Below are 20,764 nucleotides of genomic sequence, written 5' to 3'. Positions count from 1 at the left end.
TCTTCTGTTCACAGCAACCACCAGTGGATAACAGAGTCAATATCTACGTGCTTTGCTACAGTATGGAAATACCGTAACATTTCTCTACTTCTACAAAATATTTTAAGACAATGTTTGCACCCAGCAATACTTCTATATTACAAAAATTAACATCTTCGACAGTTTTTCTAACTAGGTTTCTAGAGCTCATTACCATGGTTTAATTATGCTTCACTGTCTAATTTTACATTATCTCAGGATATAATGCTCATTTAAGAGTTTTAAGTCTAGGCACACACACAAAAAATATCAGTTACAATTCCTCTCTGTTCCCATAATTCTCTACCTTCAAGAATTTTAATAGCACTCAACAACTTCTTCAAGAACCTTCTCTATAGGTAATGCAAATTACCCTATATACTATGTAACTGCTCGATATACAAAATCCAAGTATATACTAGTAAAATTATTTTAAAATGCTTAATTTTCCTTAACATCATACACTTACAAAATAATGCACTTTTTTAAATATGAAAAAAACACTGTGTAAGATTAACTTCCATATATTTCCCAAAAAAAGAATTTTTATGCCTTCATCAAATCAACCCCTACTCCCCCCAAAAGACTCCCACAATGAATCAGTATTTATACCCACCGTCCAGTCCTCTGTAGCTCAGGCCCAGCATGATGATCGGCCTCTTTAGGAGTATCACCAGAGCTGGGGGCAGATCCATTGGGAAATACAGGAATCTTTCTCTTTTCCTGCATTTCACAAAAAGCACATTTTCAGAATTCTGTTTTAAAAAAGCTAAGACAGTACCCTTGAATTAGAGGGAACAGGAGACCTTATATTGATTACATATCTAATCAGTGTTCCTAGAAAAAATGATTCCTGATATAAACTTCCACTTTAAATAAATTGCACTTTAGAATAGTGTCTAATATTTGTCTCTATTAGTATTTTAAGCTTATGACTGGCTTTTTGTATTTTGTATTCTACTATCAAATATACTATAAAACACATTCACACACCATTTCAAATTATGAATCAGCAATAGGAAAATAAATATCCAATAAAACATCTCTCCAACCAGAATATTTAAAATATTGCTCATGCTAACTAAGGAAAAGTATACTTTACATTAATAAAAAAGTAAATGCCATTTTTCTTTTACCAAACTACTTCCCTGAAGACATAAGCAGTACAAGAGCTATTAAACACATTTTCATAAAAATAAATTTCCCATTAAACGTTACTACTAATTCAAGATTCTCATGATAAAAAGGATGCCCCCACCCCCCTCACTTGAAGATAAAGGAGCTAACTTTTAATTTGTTACATCTAGAGGTCAAAGGTTGTGTGTGACAAAGGGAGCAAGAGGAAAGGAGACAGAAAGAGAAAGGAGAGAGAAAGGTGGGGGAGGGGTGTTCCTCCTGGGTCAAAAGCTCTGGGTGACCTACAAACTTACACTACTTGGTTTGTATGTTCAATATTTATAGAGTAGCAAAACGTATCTATAATTATAAGATTACCATTTGAAAATGTCAAAATTAAAACTAACATATCTTAGCTCAAAGGGGAAAGAGAACAAAATTACAGAATTCCTAAAAAGCAAAAATAACGGAAAATACTATATATCACATCCATGGGATACAGCAAAAGCATCATTCAAGAAAATTAAGCTCTAAAATTAAGAAAAACAAAAGGATAAAAATAAATGAATTAAATATCTAACTCAGGAAATGTGAAAACAAAATTCCTGAAGTGAATAGAGTGAAATAAAACAGCTAAAAGCAGAAAGTGAGTCACAAAATGAAATACTTTTTTAGGGCGCCTGGGTGGCTCAGTTGGTTAAGCGACTGCCTTTGGCTCAGGTCATGATCCTGGAGTCCCTGGATCGAGTCCCGCATCGGGCTCCCTGCTTGGCAGGGAGTCTGCTTCTCCCTCTGACCCTCCCCCCTCTCATGTGCTCTCTCTCATTCTCTCTGTCTCAAATAAATAAATAAAATCTTTAAAAAAAAAAAAAAAATACTTTTTTAAAAAAGGAAAACTGAAATAAGTTGTAAAAGCTGCTCTATTTGAAAAAATATGATAAACCATTAGCTAATACTCAGCAAAAGATATGACAAGGAGGCAACTTCAAACTGAGAGAAATTTTCTACACACACACACAGACGATACTATACAACGCTACGCAAATAAACGAAAAAAACTTTGATGAAATGGGTAATACACAACACATAATTTAAAAATGACACCAGAAAAACAGGAAATAGGTAATTTTCTAGGAAAACTTAGTATTGACCCCAGAAAAAAGAGAAAGCTTACACAAGCCAATCACCACAGAAGAAATAAGCACATTGCTGAAGCCCACCATACAACCAAAGACTCAGGCTCAGAACATTTTACAATGCAATTCTTCCAAACTTTTCAAACCGAATCATTCCAAGCCATTTAGAGTTTTAAAAGCACAAGGAGAGGAAAATTTACAAATCTGCTTTTATGAAACAAATATAACAAAGATGTCAAAGCGTGAAGACATCATGAAACACTACACTCCAATCTACTTACAGTGATGCGAACAACTCAAATAAAATATTCGACAGAGACAACCAGCACTCTGAAGCTGAATCTGGGCTTATTCTATCAACACAAGAGTGTTTTCATATTATATTATCCATTAGTATGGTTCACCACAATAATCGATAAATAAAATTCATACAATCATCTCCAGAGATGCTAACAAGCCATTTGAAAAAATTTAACATCCACTTATATTAAAAATTTCAATGAAACAAAAATTAGGATACTTTCTTAGCATGATAAAAATGTGTATTTTGACCCCCAACGTCAGTGACTTAATGAAAGAAACTTTAAGGACACGGACTACAATTCAGAACAAATTAAGAAATGCCCATTTAGGAGCACGTCTGGATGGCTCAGTCAAGCTCTGAGTTTCAGCTCAGGTTACGGTCTTCAGGTTATGGTCTCAATGTCATGAGATTGAGCAGAGTCTGCTTTAGATTCTCTCCCTCTCCTGCCCGACCCCACTCTGCTCACATGCACGCACAAGTGTTCTCTCTCTCTCTAAAATAAATAAATTTAAAAAAAAAGAAAAATGCCCATTTAAAGTCAACTACCACTTAACACTACTAGAGTTTTAGTCAGTACAATTAGACAACAGAAAATGTATTAGAGCTGGAAGAATGAGAAAAGGAGGGATAAAAATATCTGACTGCAGAGATTATGACCAAAAAACTATTACATACAATGAGAGAACTAAGAAAGGGACGAGGATAAAAAAGAAATATACAGCAACAAACAGCCTTCATATTTAAAAGTAACAAACTGATGATATAATGGAACAAAACCTTCATTTACAATAGAGACAATAAAGACAAAATGCTTATGAATACACTCACCAAGAAGTGTGTAAAGCGTAGATAAGGAGAACTTTACTGCATTCCTTAAGGACACAAGAACTGACTTGAAATAGGAAAACAAGTGGGGGAAAACATACCATGTTCTTGAATGATTCAATGTTATAAAGATGTCAGTTCTCCCTCAGTTCATTTACAAATTTCATTGCCATCACAATTTTTGAAAAATCAGGTTTTATTTCTGGAAATTAAAAGCTGATTTTAAAGCTTACACAGAAAAATAAACATGCAAAGACAGCCAAGAAAATTCAGAAAAACAAGAGTAATGGACAGGTCAAGAGGGAATCTAGATCTACTGGATATTAAAATATGTTAAAAGCCTCAGAAATTAAAGTGTGGAACTGGTCCATAAATAGACCAATGGAAAAGAAATTCCAGAAACAGACCTGAATGCAAATGGAAATTTAGAAAATGTAAGGCAGTAACACTTAATTTTAATAAATTGGAACAAAAAGGCAGCAATTTATAAAGTTGGATGCATACTCCACATAATATACCATAATAAACTCCAAAGGATCAACAAATGATTTCAATGTTAAGAAAAGGTGGTTTTTGGCCGGGGGGGGGGGGGGGAGGATGAACTAAAGATAACCAGGAATATTCAACTTCACTAATTACATAAATGTAAATTAAAACCACTTTATAATACCTGACATAGGATAACGATACCTATCAGACTGACAAATATCTGGAAGTCTGACAACACACTGTTAGTGAAGCTGTAGGCAAAGAGGCATTCATCACTGTGGGAGTCCAGAACAGTGCAACCCAGTAAGAAGGGATTCTGGTAATATCTACTAAAATTATAAGTTCCCATGTGAGCCAACAATCCAATTTCTAGGAATCTACCCTACAAATACACCTGCACAAGACTAAATTGGCATATCAATATTGTGATACGCTTTGTTAAAGCGAAAGACTAAGCCCAGGAATAGCTCAAACTACAGGATATCCATAAATGACACATAACAAAGCTGTGAGAAAACAAGAACTATTTCTGATATCTTATGATCAAATCTCCAGGATATACTGTTATATGAAAAAAGCAAGGTGCAGAACAGTACATGTGGTATGTTAACTTTGGTAAGAAAGAGGAAGAGATAGGACTATATTCATTATTTCCTTGTACTGAATAAAAATTAGAAGGATAAACAAAAAACTAGTAACAAATGGTCCTCTCCAGGAGGTGGGTACAGGGGTAAGAAGGTAAATGAAATATGGTAGGAGTACACCTTCTCTGAGTGTACCTTTTTATATATAGTTTCGATTTTTGAATCATAAAAATGTTTAACCTATTCAAAAGTATTTTAACTAAGAAAAAGTAATTCACAGAATTGTGTGGATTCTTACCTGAGAAGGAACACTTTTTGGTGGCTCTATGCGTATAGAAGGATCCCACTCTCCTGGAGGTAGGACAGTTACTTGATCTAAAAATTCATCAATTCCAGATAAGAGGTCATTTCTGTCTTTTGCTTTATAGGCTACATCATGAAAAATCTACAAAAAAAAAAAAAAAAAACTGAGTAAAAGGATTTTAAAGCTGAAAGAAAATTCTACACATAGTAAATCCACTTTAGATATGATAAATAAGTCCAACACCTAAATTACATATCTCTGCTCCAAAGACAGACAGCAGTTCTGGTCAGTATGCTCAGTGAAAAGGTTCAAAAACGGAAGAGAAATTATGGAGGAAAAAAACAGAAGGTGTAAAGACGAAATCCTGAGGAAAACCCAAAGAAATGATACCCTGAAATCCAGGATGGAGAAAATTTCAAAATTTCAAGAAAGTGTTCAATAATTTCAAATAAGGGGGGTGGGGCAGGGGGGAAAGACCAAAAAGCATCCACTGATCCTGACAGAAAGGTCTTAAAGATCTTACTAAAGGCAAATGGTTGAAGAGGTAATAAGATAAAATAGTACAGACAGCAAGGACAATTTTGTAAGCTTCACTATGAAGACAAAACTATAATAAATGTTTCACAATCAGTGTCCGCTTGAAAAGGATTTGAAATTCCACTTCTAAGGGATTTTATATATTGTATACTTCATAATCAGTATCTACCTCACGGGGTATTTTAATTACCTCATCTGTCATGAGAGTGGCTATTGATCTTCCAATTTCATGGTACTGTGGTGCCTTGCCTGCTGGACCCAATAACAGAAACAAAAACCTAAAGAAACATTAAAATACACAGACTTAAATATAAACAACATATACACAAAGACCTAAGCAATCATAAAGAAATCATTCAAATGTAAACACAGAAACAAGGTTCAGGCCTCTTTTCCACCCCCCACATCAATCACTGAGAAAAAGATGACCCTCTACTCATAGTAAAGCAGACCACAAAACTAAGCAAGGCATTCATAATTAACTTTCTACCAAGTTATTGCTCCCCATCTTCTTTAGGGTAAAAAAGTAATTAAAGAATTGAGTGTTTTTTTAATTTATTTATAAACGACTAAATAAAAAGTATTTAACTTCATACTTAGTTATATCCTCATTAACACTACAGTACACCCAAATTGGAAGTATTCATCTTCTTGTTTTATGAAAATTTAAGTGTGAATCTATGGAATTATTTTTCTCACTTATGTTAATACTACACCATTAATGTAACCCAGGAAAGCATACTAAAAATAGGCACATATACTCCAATCAAGTTGCAATTAATTCTTCATCTTTACTATTATAAAAATGACTTTTTTAGTATTCTTAAAATTCTTATTTACAATTAAGTTTATACAGTCAACAGCTAACAAATTTATAACACAACTTGCTAATTCTTATGGCTATTACCCCACTTATTTTTTTATTTATGTATACTGAACAGAAAATTTTGGTCAGGTCAGAACAAAGCATTTTACCTAATTCAGAGGCATTTTATTACATTTAATCAACCCTATGAAGTAATCATATCTTCGTTTTATAAATGAAGCTTGGAAAATTTAAGTGAGGCTTGACCCCCCAGAAAAAGTGGCCCGGCAAAGATTCAACTCCATTCTGACTCCACAGAACATAAGAGATCTGAAATGATGAGCTGTCTTTTAAATCAAAGCTCCTAAAACACCAAACCTCTTATAAAGGTATAAATGCTAAGTATTTTTTAAAAGGATGCTTTCTTTTTGTTTTTAATCCAGAAAGGAAGATAACTCTTACGCTCTACTAGTCAAAGCATTTGGTGCACTGACAATATTAACAATTACAATACGTTTTTATTACATGAAGCAAAAATGCTCCTTTTAATCAATACACAAAAATTTTTAAATTCTGGGCCTGCTGAGAATGTTAATCGGAACGAAGTCTTTACCTCGTAGGAACAGGGACCTCAGTCAGCCCTGAGAGGAGAACTGCAGGAGCCAGTCTCACAAATGCAATTATAGGTCTTTCCAAAAAGTCTACCTCTCCCACCAAAACATTGGATGCCTCGGCTCCCGAAGGAATTTTTCTCATGAAATTCATATCAACCTATTGACAAACAGACAATAATTAAAATCAAATTTGCATGGTATTTGTAAGTCTATTTAGAGTGAAATAGGAAAGAAAAACTGCTTTTAAGACTACTATTTGCTAATCAAAACCGGTGATCTAATGGATATAAAAACACCAAAATTCTCACACATATAAAGAATGGAGTAGACAAATACAAAAAAAAGCAAGCAAAACACATCTATCAAAAAACGCTCCCAACTGTTTTTTCTTTACTATTTCAGAGATCTAAATTATCAAACATACAAACTAGAGAAAATTTTCAGTGATTATAGCACTATTCATTAAAAACTATTAAGGACAAAAATATATTCACAAACTAACAATGGTTCATGAAATTATACACAGTGCTAAAAATCATTCGTTTCATGATTATTTTTGTTTAATCTTAGAAATGAAAAGTGAAATGAATTAGCCCCTTTATATTTTACATATATTTTTATAAGTCCTTTTTATTTTCAAGAGCTCTGTGTATTCCCTGGTATTTTCATTAGGTGGCAAAAAACTGTTTTTATTTTTATTTAAAACCAAAGTAAATAGCCATCATTGGTATAGATGTAAGATAGTGCTATAAAATCAAATTTAGTAGTCTGTGTATAATTACAAAGAAAAGGTTTTAAACATAATATCAAAGTATGGGAACTTCATTTATATGCAGTTTCACACAAGTCACTAAACAACCACTTACAGGGCTATCTATTAAAAATAAAACCAGCACTTACAGCGGGCCTCTTGAGTCCCACACCCAGTGTGCCACAACTACAGTGCCAGGAGGCAGACTCCTGCCCAACAGGAGACAAGGAGGTGTACACAAGGATAGGCCAAGTGAAAAAAAGTAAAACTGTGACAGAGGAACAAAAATAAACGGCATCTGCCATGTCTAGAGGAGATCTATAATGTAAATTATATTTATCCATTTAACAAGAATAAGCTGAGTATGGTTACTAAACACTCTTCACTCATCTGAAGTAACAGAAGTCCCAGTAAAAATATGGTAAAGTTGGAAGAGAAGAATTAAAAATACTTTTATATTTTAGAGCAAGAAGCTCAAGCAAAGCTATCCTGCAAATCACTTACACTCCTTTTCTGCAAAATGTGATTTATAGATTTTGTACCATAAAAGGGTTAAGAAAAGTGCATCTTACTTGAAATAGTCCCACTTAATTAAAAGTCTTAAATTGGATACAACAATGTTAAAATAGAGTATCTTACAGCAAACTAATACTATCAAAAAGTTATAACAGCCACACAGAACCAATTATTCAGAAGTAGTACTCATAAAGTACACTTTAAATTCAATTTCAATTTGAACTTAAGAGCTCTTGCCCAGTTCTTTAGAAATTTCGAAGTTTTCTATTTTTATTTCACCTAAATACTCATGTACCAAAATAAAAAAATCACAGTTGAGATAGGTGAGGTGCGTCTAAATCCATGCCTTTACCTACCCATGGGGAAACACCGGTATGTTTCCCAGGGACATTCCAGAAAGTACTGACACCGTAAGACAGTAACTCTGGGATCTTATTACAGCCAAGAAAAGGCTGAATCACCAGTGCTGTAACATCATTCCCAGAATTAATCTTTCTGGTGGTAGTAGCTCCAGAACAAATGACTAATTCAAAAGGTACTGACGTTTCATGATATCTATGGGCAGGTATAGATGGAAATACCATATTATTCACATATCTTTTGTCAAAATTCCTGAAACTAGTAAGATATATAGATATTCAAATGCTCTTACACTATTACCTTTCTCATAATATTTGACCTTAAATTACATATCCCAAGTTATCACATGCAGGCTTGTAAGCACCAATCTACTGAAAAATTATTATAATCAGGGCTAGTAAAGTCACACTGCTAGTGATCTTCTCAGTAAGAATGATTATGAAAATTTACAGGGTATGACAGAATTACCTTGCTGAAGTCAACAGTACTATTTTCTCTGCTTCCTCCACCTCCATTACCTTTAATTTCTCCACTTTTACTATTGTCCAGGTTTCCAGGTGCAGACTGTGGAGAGGCCAAAATACCTGTATTTAAGAACCAAAATATTCCAAATTAGTAAGGAGAAAATTCACTTTGTACACTGACTCTGCTCATATCCTGAAAGTGATCATTTATTAAAAGCAAATGTGCAAGGTTAAAAAAAAAAAAAAAGGTGCCAAGTGTTAGTATCATACCAGCAAGACTAGAATATCATTTTAAGCAACAATGAAGCTGTATATTTTAACATTTAAAATAATATAACTGGAATTTACAAAAACAGTGGCCTTTTGCAAAAGGAAGGAAAAAAAAGTGAGTAGGTGAAGAACACAGAAGATGGAAGACCTGAGTCTGATTACACCACTACAAACACTCGGGGAATGCACTTTCAATGTATATAACACACATGCCAACTGCAGAGTTTAATGATGCCAAACTATACTTGGCATACTTACATCAGTAACAACATTTATTTTCTGATAAACCCTAAATGCAACTCAGAAAATCCAAAGCTCCATCAACTAAATGTAGGTTAAATTTATCATAATCTTCCATCATAATGATTTCCTCAAGAATTTCATTTCTCTTGGGTAGTATTTATGTGCTACCATTATTCCTAAGAAGTACAACTTGAAAATATAATAGCAGGGCGCCTGGGTGACTCAGTCGTTAAGTATCTGCCTTCGGCTCAGGTCATGATCCCGGGGTCCTGGGATCGAGCCCCGCATCGGGCTCCCTGCCCAGGCGGGAAGCCTGCTTTTCCCTCTCCTACTCCCCCTGCTTGTGTTCCCTCTCTCCCTGTCTCTCTCTCTCTCTGTGAAATAAATAAATAAATAATCTTAAAAAAAAAAAAAAGAAAAAATATAATAGCAATGTTTTTACAATAAAAGTGCTTTATAATCAAACACATCTGTGTTAAAATAAGCACTCTCTGCCACTTTGTATCCATATGACTTTAACTCATTCAACCTAAAAGACTCAGACAAACCTGTAAAATTAGCTTGTTTATAGATTACAAATGATACACATTCTATCATTAGTATGCTCATTTCAAGTGACATTCAGCAGCAATATTTCACAACAATAAAATAACCTAAAAATAACCTGTAGCCTGTGATCAACTATTATCACTACCAAGTTTGCAAAAAGTTCAAGTCTCAACGTTTATAATGTACGTAACACAGATTTCTACCATTAAATGTATCTCATTTTTTCAAAACACGCAGGATACTCTAGTTCAAGAATACAGATTACTATTGCCCCAAACACTGAGCACAAGAGAAAAGGTGCTAGGCTGAACTACAACACACTTGACATTTTAACTCTGCCACTCACAATAATCTAGCTACCCACAGAAATTCAAGGGATGCCTGAATGGCTCAGTCGTTAAGCGTCTGCCTTTGGCCCAGGTCATGATCCCTGGGTCCTGGGATCGAGCCCTGCATCAGGCTCCCTGCTCCGTGGGAAGCCTGCTTCTCCCTCTCCCACTCCCCCTGCTTGTGTTCCCTCTCTCGCTATGTCTCTTTCTGTCAAATAAATAAATAAATCTTTAAAAAAGAAATTCAGTTAAGCAGTTTGTGCCTAAATCCTATAAACTTTAAAGTTAATATTGGTAAAGTTCCTGAATTTTAAGCACATCAGATATATCTGATGCATCAGAGGAAATTTTCACTTTTCTAGAACACAATATAACTAATAACTGAAACTAAGTCATTTGGGTTTACTGCTTAAACTCAATGACCGAAGACCTTTGTGATAGTCCCTTCTCTTGTTAAATATCTAACAGAGGACGTTACCATGATCCAAAAACCTAAGTATAAAAAGCGTATGTAAACTGTTGGGGTGGCTGGCTGCCTTGGTCGGTGGAGCGTGCAACTCCTGATCTTGGAGCTGTGGGTTCAAGCTCCACCACACTGGGTGTAGGATTACTTAAAAATAAAATCTTTAAAAAAAAAAAAAAAAAAAAAAGGATATGCAAACTATTTAGCTAGATGTTCTGGAAGTGTTAAACAATTCTGAAATAAAAACTATGTGCCAGAACTTATCTCATTTCTCACCACCTTAGCTTAGCAGAGCAGTTACTATGAGCCTCTTCTTTGATCTCTGTCTCTAAACTTCCAGAATGGAGTCCATTCCTTTATTAAAATACATGTCCAAGTAGGGGGTAAAAAAAAAAGGCTAACCAGTATTTTTCAGCAGCTTCCACTGACTTCCACACAAGAAAATGAAGAGTATCATTAAGATCTTTGTGTCAAGTGCAAGTGACCATCAATAGATATAACTACTAAATGTGTTCAATCCGCAGATGTATAATCAAAAGAATACATATGCAATTTCCTAGAACAGCCTCAGCCCCCAGATTTTGGAGAGAAGAGTAGAATGAAGACTCTGGGGGGAATATAAGGATATAGTGGGAGTGGGAAGAAGAAATGATGTGGAAACTCAATACTGATAAAGTTAGAGTAGGATCTGAAGTCATTTGGCTAACTGGTCATCCTAAACCTATTGGAACTGGCATGCAAAGTGTACGTTAGAGTTTTTCATCATTATCTTCTCTAAGTAGTCCTTCCCAATCTCAGCTAAGTTAAAGCTGTATCTCAATCAGTAAAGGAAGTCTCCCTGCTTGTACAATAAATCCTGGTGCTCAGAATTAAATGAGTAAATTCCCCAAAATTAAAACTATCACTAGCACAGATAACTCAGAAAGACTGTACTTCTTTGCTTTAAGAAAAAACAATGTCTGTATATATAAAATCAATACTGGGATTTAAAAATCATACTTTGGTAAATCTATTGTTTTACCCTTACAATTTTTCTCACAATAGCATTATCTAGAGAAAGAGAAATCAAAGATACCAGAGTCTTCCACCACCCTAAGTTTGAAAATAGTAGTTGGAGCAGTGGTGCACAAAGAGAACGTTCTGGCAATATGGAGGGACATTTTTAGTTGCCACAACTAGGGAGTGCTACTGGCAGCTAGTGAAGAGGCCAGGGATGCTGTCAAACATCCTACAATGCACAGGATAGCCCCTTATGACTTTGGGTGTCCAGCCCAAAATGTCAACAGTGCCAAGGTTGAAAAACAGGGAGTCAGGAGATAGCTACAAATACTAAAACTAAGCTTAACTCTTTTACATGTAATTATTCTCCAAAACATAATAGGAAACACCACTTTCTTTTTTACTATGGCTATGCACAAATCATGATCCCATGACACAAAATCTGTAACATTAGTCTCTCCAAAATGATGCTAAGGCCACTTTCCTCCTGTAACATAACATCAGACTTCAAGAAAACTCAACCAGGAAAAAAAAAAACAAACACCTCAACCAGGGTTTCTAGGTGCTTTAAGCACCAAAGGTAATTAAACCAGGGAATAACATATAGCTGTTCCTCTTATTTTAATTACATACCTTCTATAGATGTCTTCTTAAACAGTAATTATGGGCTTTTTCTTGTCTTTAGAAAGTCCCTCTCTTCCCTCCATTCTAATTTCTTTTCTTTAAATCTCATAGCATACTTATGGCAGAGGAGAAAAAAAGCTTAATACTGTTTTTCAATTTTCAGTTAACTGCTACTTTTAACTCCTTAACAACATGGCCTAACAAGCTACTGTGAACCCATATGTCATCTCCTAGTTCCTATGTAAAATTTATAATCCCTCATGGAAGCTGGTAAAACAAGAAATGTTCAGTATTACTGCTATGACATAAGTAAAAACAAATGCAAGGAATTAACTTTAAAATCACATCTGTTTCAAGGAAAAATAGTAAGTCTTGCTGGTTCTTTTTAATTAAGACTGTTGATTACTTCTGAGTAAATAATTCTAGGTATTTCTTCCTTTTTATCCAGTTACCTCATTACTATACTATACATTTTCCACGAGGTACTAAAATCTACAGTGAAATATACTGTAGATTTTGCTGTGGATAGATCTGAGTTCAACTCCTTGCTGTGGTCATTTATGGCATGATCTTAATAAATCTTAGTTTTCTTCATTTGTAAAATAGGGATTAACATGAACCTCATCAAATTCTTAGGAAAATTATAAATATATTTGAAAAGTAGTAACACTGCGTGTAGAGCCCCTGGGTGGCTCAGATGGTTAAGCATCTGCCTTTGGCTCAGGTCATGATCCCAGGGTCCTGGGATCAAGTCCTGCATCGGGCTCCCTGCTCCTTGGGAGCCTGCTTCTCCCTCTACCCCTCCCTCTCTCTCTCTGTCTCTCATGAAAAAATAAATAAAATCTTAAAAAAAAAAAAACCAAAACACTGCGTGTAGAACAAACTATAAAACAATGGAAGCTATGATATGGTCATAATTAATGTTACAATGATTTACCCACCGTATTTTCATTTTTTACTTCCAAAAGTATGTATTTCTTTGGCAACTTGGTATGTTTGGAGAAATTCAATACAGAGAAGAAGTTTGTCATATAGTGGTAGGACCTTGAGGATTTTATCAGAGCACTTAGGCTATCACTTACTAGTTGTATGATCCAGGGAGAAGTTACCTTCACTTTTCTGAGTTTCTGAAAATGGGTGTATCCACCTAACTCACACAAATTTTTATACACATTAAATAGGCTAACAGGGTAATAAACATAAGCTGCCAATGAAGTGTTACATGTTATCAGTATTATGAAGAAAGGTAATAATACTTATATGATTAAAACCACTAGCTAGCATTTATATGTCACACTGACGCTGAGCTGTCAGTAAAATAGTCACTAAATACTACTTTATATGAATTGAGTGGAAAGATATACATGTTTAAATGTACATATAATTAATATATTATAAAGAAGCAAAATTACTGTAACATATAACACTTAGAGGAATTATTAAACCTTTTATGCACTAAGAAACAATTTTTCTACTTCACAGACAAAAATATATCCTAGCCACAACTCCAGGATCTCTGGTCTTGAAAATTTCAAGGTCAATTTGGATTAAAAGTAGATATGGCATTAAACAGAGGACAATCTAAAGTCCCAAAATATACTAGTCTTAAAATAATGATGATTCCAGATAGCCATTAGAGAACTTTGATCTTCTCAGAGACAAAAGGAGGAAAAGAACATTCAATCCTATTTGTGTTAGGAAGGTTAAAATATACTGCATTATTTGGACAAAAGCACCAAACAGTAGCTGAAAGACACATCACCTCATTGTAATTTATGTCCAATATGTGTTCATTCATACTATGAATGAAATGCACAAGAAGAAAAGCCACTATTTTTTAAAAATCATGGAAAATTAAAATATTACTTATAAAAATTTCTATGTTTTTCTGAACCATTCAAATGCCTTTGACCTATAAAATCTCAGTGAAAATTTTTGAAAGGGCTTTAAAGTCCTCTTTGTAGTCTTTTTATAACTTAAAAATGTTTAATACTTCTTTTCTACAATATACTAAAAAAGGGAAAAAAAAAAAAAACATGCAGAAGTCAAAATAAATTATAAGCATTATCTACATATGCTGCTAAAGCTCTGTGCTGAAAGGCATTCCAAGTGCAAGTGATCCAGAGGCAGAAAGCACCACACATGGAGGATTTGAATAGTTGCCTGAAGTCATGTCAACATTATCCTCATTCTTCTGCTCCTGGCCTTTCAGTGCTTCTAAATCTTCCTCGGGCGGATGAATTACTACTGTGGGAATATCATCACTGGCAGGTGAAACCAGTAGTTCTGGGGCCTGAAGCTGACTCTGTTGGGAACTTCTGGAGGTCACGCGACTGACGCTAGGGCTGGAAGGAGGGCTGTTTTGAGGGGTGGGCACTGGGGTTGTACACCTTGAGCCTGCAGGGCTTCCAGCTCTTGAAGAAGGAAGAAGATGACTGAGAAGAAGAGATAAAGACGATTCTCCTCTCAATGAAAGGTTTGAGGCAGACAGACCTGTTCGCAAAGAGTGGTGGGAGGCTGAAAGGCCTTCCCCTGAGATAAAACAAATAAATGAAAAATGATAAAGTTCACTGCAGATGGCAAATAGACACACACACATAACATCAATTTACAATGTAAACTGCAAGCTTTAAAGCCCAAAATTAATTTCAAATTCATGCTATCAGAGTTAGCATGGCAATCAGATGTTTAAATGTTAGAAAGGCAATGAAAAGCTGCTTAAATTATACTTAGTTCCCTGAAGATGTATCCAGAAAACAAAACAGAAAATAAGAAACAATGCAAATGATAGATGATGGGGGGCAATATTCTGTTAGTAATTAGAATATCCAATAATGTGGCTTTTGAAAAAAATCAAATGCAAAGTTGATAAACAATAAACAGCAAATGAGAATGTAATATAAAAATCTAAGAAATAAAACCCTAAACGAAACTTACAAGCACTGAGAGCTTATATTTAGTGTATTTTTCCTACACTGTACCAAGTTGCTAGAGATAATTCTCTCTCACAAGAAAAGTCTACATCATCTATTAATTCCTAACTTAAAACTGGTATCAACTCTTTTTATTAGTCAGTACAGCATCAGCTACTGGTAGTGCTCTCGAGTAAAATTTTAAAACATAAGGCAAGTTATAGGAATTTTTTTAAAAAAGAAAAACATAGTGTCAACTTGAAAGGATATTCTTCAGCTCTCTAAAGATATTAATAAGTGTCCTAAAATACGCATCCATTTCTAATACAGCAGATAATATTAAATATATACAATCTAACTTATCTAGATAATAAAATATTTCTCACCAACAATGGCAATAATGAAGTAAGTCTAGCATATTTCAAAAGGTTGTGCATACTTATATTTCAAACACCTGGTATTCTAAGAAGTGTAGCTTAGTGGAATAACACTGATTTTAGGAAAAACATGAGAACTATGACAATCAATCCCATATGATCTAAGTTATCAAAGCCACATGCTCAAGAGATTCCAGAAATATTAAAAAGATGAACCTTAGTCCATAAACAACTACTATTTAGTTAAAACTAAAGCTATATGCAGAAAAACTGTTAAATTACAACTATAATACAAAAAAATAACATGCCCATGCTAAAATGGCATTTAAAAGAAAACAGCCATTGTCTTATGACTAAAAGGAAACAAACAGCAATCAGGGAATAGTCAGGAATCACTCCACATGAAGAATAAAGATTTAACAGGGTCTCTCTGAGTAAATGAACTCATTTCAGGAAAGCTGAGAATATACAGTACATGAAGGTGAAAAAGACATAAAATTTGACATCAATGGCTTGATTTTAAATTGAACATAGGTCCATAAGAGATTTCTTTATTCTTAAGGTTACTTAAATACATAAAGGCATCATTTTAAAGAGATTAAAAGGAGTTTTAATGGTCAAATATTCAGAAGAAAATGGACTTGAGAATTCTTGTCACACTGAGCTGCAAAAGATGATTACTGTCCACTTTAGATATATTAAACCCCATCCCATCACCAATGGCTGTTTGTTTATAGAATACTTAAAAGCCATACTATTAGTGCAGGGACAAAAAAGATGAGCAGATAGACACTGTGGCCCATCATCCCCCCTCTTCACTCTAATCCTTGAGTAATGGTAGCAGCTAGGGGCAAGAAGGACCCTCATAAGCCAACTCCACGCCTTTGTACCCAGGTTTTGCAGAGCCACTGTCATCAGAGCTCTCTTTGAGAGCCAAAATAGAACACCAGTGAGGCATTCTTCTGCTTTAAAAAGAGAAAAGGCAGCGCCTCCAGGTGTGCCAGCCTTGAAACAGTCACAGAGGTGAATGGCTACAAGAACACTGTATCCCCACATAAGCCACCAGGTCCCACATAATTCACTGCTAGACTGTGAAAGTGCAGAGCTGGAAAATGTGGGTCTGTGCCATTCTCAATGGTTTGGAAGACATCAGGGAGGTCATCCCTAGGTTAAGAACAAATCATCCATAAAAACCTTACACAAAGTGATCAAAAAAAGGGCAGTCAAATCATCAAACCAACCCCAAAACATTTATTTATGCCCAGCAAATAAAGTATATTAGGAAAACAAACAAAAAAAATCACTATGAAAAATCTAAGGTTCAAATCCAAGACTTAGAATTTTAAGAAGATTAAACTTACGGATCATAATTTATGCCTCCTTAATCAATTATTCAAGTATTCTTGACAAAAACAAAAAAGCAAGAAGTAATTCAGAATTGGCTATAGTGGTAAATGTGTCATTATAACAGAGTGAATACTTAATTTTTTCATCTGAATGATTTCTACAGATTAACTGTCATGTTATAAAGAATGGTATTTTAGAAATGATATTTTTAAGTACAAAAATAACATGATTATCTTTTTAAAAAGAATAAAAGTGATAATAAAATGACCTACAGAATTATCTGGAAAAAATATCTTTCTGCCCCCAAATACTAATTGTAGTACACTGGAATGCTGTTAGAGTAGAAGTGTTAGCAAAACTGGATGCCACAACTTATCTCACCATTCCTTTCAAGCAAGTGAGGGTCAGAATGTTTCTTGCCTATATCTGCAAAAGATCGAACAAGGGGAATCCGACTGGTGAATCTTTTCTCATTCTGATGATGATGTCTCTTCAAAAGAGCTTCTCTGACATTCTCTCTTATAGACTCATCCAATTGGCCAGAGGCTATCATGTTGTCCAATACCATATCTATTGAAAGAACAATAACAGCCGTTTTTATTAAATAAACGAATACTTGGATGAATATAACATAAACCATAAATTGTACATGAAACCTTACTGAAAAATAAGATCTTTAAATAGTTCTCCAGAAAATATTATTCTCCTCTGATACTGAATAATGTATGCATAAAGATAAATATGTGCTGGAGGGGAGGTGGGTGAGGATGGGGTAACTGGGTGATGGGCATTAAGGAGGGCACTTGATATAACGAGCACTGGGTATTATATGCCACTGATGAATCACTAATTCTACCCCTGAAAGTAGTAATACTCTCTATGTTAACTAACTTGAATTTAAATGGGGGGGGGGGAGAGAAAGAGGAAAAAAAGATAAATATGAACATTATCTAAGAAAAGTAAATAAGTTACATGGCGACCCCTAGTTTTTATAAGTACTGTTATTTATAAAGAGGCCACAGTTCTACACTAATAGCCTTCCAATAGTTCAAAGTGCTTTCCTGATATGGACACAATAAATTCTATTAAACTCAATATTCAATAATATTGGCTTCCTAAGAATTGAAGGTATTTTATTGCCTCACTTCATATTTTTTGTCAAAACTATAGATGAGTACTGGACTCCTTCATTCAATAATTAACTATTTACTGAGTACCTATTATATGTTGGGAATATAGAATTCCCGCTCTCACTCTTCCAGAGGTAGAAAAACCAATGAGCAAATGAAAGGATAAATATCATAAAGTAATAAATTCTAGGAAGATGAAGATATCACACTGTGAAGGGGGTATGGGGAATGGAGAGACTGATGTAATGCCATATGATACATTATTGTAGTGATTGGACTATTTTTAACCTATAAAATATATATAAATATTTTAAAACAGTGCCACTAATTTGAGATAGAAGAGTCAAGCTTTCAAACCTATGAGTTTCCTCTGAGAGAAAACTGGAATCAACTTAACAGGTAAACTGTAACCTTAACACAACAACTACAGACTACCATACAAAGGGACCTTGGATTAGAAGACATTACATTTGTAAATAATTAAAATATTACATTGTGTTATGTGATAATTGCAAAGCCAGAGTAAATGTCTCCTAATACTCTTCAAGAAATCTGTATACTCACAGGTAACTGACTTTCATGTGAGATCCACAACTGTTTACACTTTCTAGACCCTTCTTCCTTCTCTTCCTCCTCCTTAGAATACTTTCTTTTTCCCTGTACCACCTGCTCCTTCTTCTCATGTGTTCAAAGTCTATAAATAAGTAGTAAATAAGCAGTACATTTAATGTCCTTGTGGACCTTCCCCAGATACCTTGGTCCAGAAACTGAAGAAACAAAAAGCTCTTTTCTCTACATTTCCAGAAACAGACTGCATATCTTGCTTATGGCATTAGTCACTTTCGTTTTGGTACTGTAGTTGTGTCTGTCTAGCTTAATCTTCTAGACTTTAAATTTATTAAAGACAAAAAGTACTCCTCATACTGTCCTACAGACGATGGAAGTTCAACACAGAGCAGTTAAGTCAACGGTCTAAAAAACCACCTCATTTTCCTTATTTAAATATCTCTAATTTCAGTACAAATATTAAAAAAGTCAAACTGCTAGAACCTGCTATTTCATCTAGGGTGCTTGCTCTCATGTCCAGCATCACTGTTCCATTTAGGATGCAACTTCTTAGTTCAAAAAGACTGTGCAAAGAGAGAGTTGCCACATAAGGTTTACTCCATCGGTCACCGCCATCTTCAACATCCTCTTCAAATTTCAGCCACCTGAAATGTATAACACATAAAAATATTTTGTAAATAATGAAGATTTCATTTGCTTATTTTAATATGATAAACATACACTTGTTCTTTTAAAGAGAAACAAAGATCACCACTACCAACACAAAATTTGGCTACAATCATTTTTACAAATCAAACTAATGGCCCACTCTACTCACAAGTTACCACCTCTGCAGTTCCTCATTCTATTCTAGCTATCATAATAATAAGTCTACAAAGACACACTATGGAACTTCGTGATTTCCACTGCTAATCCTCTTTTAAATTGAAAATATGTAGCAGGACCTTGATTTTTGAAATTTATTTCTCTAAAGACATTAAAACATATAATTAACATAATTCCTTCTATGCTATGTTAAAGTGGTAAGGATTACTTAAGAAAATGAATTTTGAGAATAAAGAGATAAACTAAAGCTGAAGCTTCCAGACAAGAGGAAATTCTCTCCTCATTATTTTAAAGTACCCGGTAACTCATAAATTCATTATATTTACAATACAAGAAAAAAATCAAGAAAAGCCAACTAAATACTGAGACTCAGTATTATTACCTGGCAGTTTCTTTCCACTCATACTCTTCTCCATCTCTATAACACAGTTCATCCATTTCCGTAAAGAGATCATGCGGAATGTGCTCTTCATCATCATCTTCAGTACCAAGAATGAACTGAACTCTTTGGGATGGTGTGTCTTGACAAAAGAATTTAAATACACTCAAAAACTGCCACAATTCATTCAAAGATAAATTCAGTTTGAAAGTGAGATGCTTTTGTTATAAATACATTCCATCAAAACTCTTTTATTAAAATACTATAAATCTGGAAGAAAACAAGGACCAACAATCCAGAAACAAAGAGTATCACAGAGAGATCACCTCCACAGACAAAAAAGAACAATTATATGTTAAACAAGTGAGGGGTGCCTGGCTGGCTCAGTCAGTAGAGCATGTGACTCTTGATCTCGGGGCTGTAAGTTTGAGCCCCATACTGGGTGCAGAGATTACTTAAAAATAAAATCTTTAAAAAATAAATAAATTAAAAAAATAAATGAAACTAATCTTATAACTAACTGATGTAAAAACAAATAAAAATATGCAATATCTGAAAACATGGAACACTATACTCAAAGATAGGACTTTTTTCTCACTAAAAATGTAAGAAAATGTTGGACAAAACAGAAATTTTAAAAATATGTAATTAATATGTAGCTAAGTTCAAAACTGAGAAAGGAAATTCTCCCAACTTCCAAAAAATGATGAGAAAAAGCAATGCAAGGGGTATACAGAAACTGCCTTTTTATACTATCACAGAGAAGCAAAACTCTGTCAGCTAAGGTTAGAGAGGCAGGATAAATCACTGTTATGAAACAGAATCCCCACACTCATGGCACCTGAATTTAAACTACCTACCTATACAGTATAGGGTCCCTTGAAAAATTAGTATAAATTCGGGCGCCTGGGTGGCTCAGTTGGTTAA

General features: G+C 34.4%; 1 protein-coding gene across 6 annotated transcripts in view; it reads right to left on the bottom strand.

Moving 5' to 3' along the window:
- SLC4A7 (solute carrier family 4 member 7) overlaps positions 1-20,764 on the bottom strand; it is a 107,664-nt gene that overhangs the window by 36,778 nt on the left and 50,122 nt on the right. For 3 of the 6 annotated variants that reach the window (XM_081825570.1, XM_081825574.1, XM_081825572.1), the window contains exons 4-11: positions 19,841-19,979; positions 19,117-19,277; positions 17,318-17,506; positions 8,828-8,943; positions 6,732-6,889; positions 5,504-5,591; positions 4,771-4,917; positions 635-741 (exon numbers count right to left, since the gene is read on the bottom strand). In XM_081825570.1, coding sequence (XP_081681696.1) covers positions 635-741; positions 4,771-4,917; positions 5,504-5,591; positions 6,732-6,889; positions 8,828-8,943; positions 17,318-17,506; positions 19,117-19,277; positions 19,841-19,979 — 1,105 coding nt within the window. Of the gene's footprint in view, positions 1-634; positions 742-4,770; positions 4,918-5,503; positions 5,592-6,731; positions 6,890-8,827; positions 8,944-14,463; positions 14,833-17,317; positions 17,507-19,116; positions 19,278-19,840; positions 19,980-20,764 lie in introns of all 6 variants that reach the window. The other 3 variants (XM_081825577.1, XM_081825576.1, XM_081825573.1) reach the window with 3 other exon arrangements.

This window comes from Leptonychotes weddellii, chromosome 1, assembly GCF_054177405.1.
Source record: "Leptonychotes weddellii isolate Sample4059 chromosome 1, ASM5417740v2, whole genome shotgun sequence".
Classification (NCBI taxonomy): Eukaryota; Metazoa; Chordata; class Mammalia; order Carnivora; family Phocidae; genus Leptonychotes; species Leptonychotes weddellii.
This window is presented reverse-complemented; position numbering and strand designations above follow the sequence as displayed.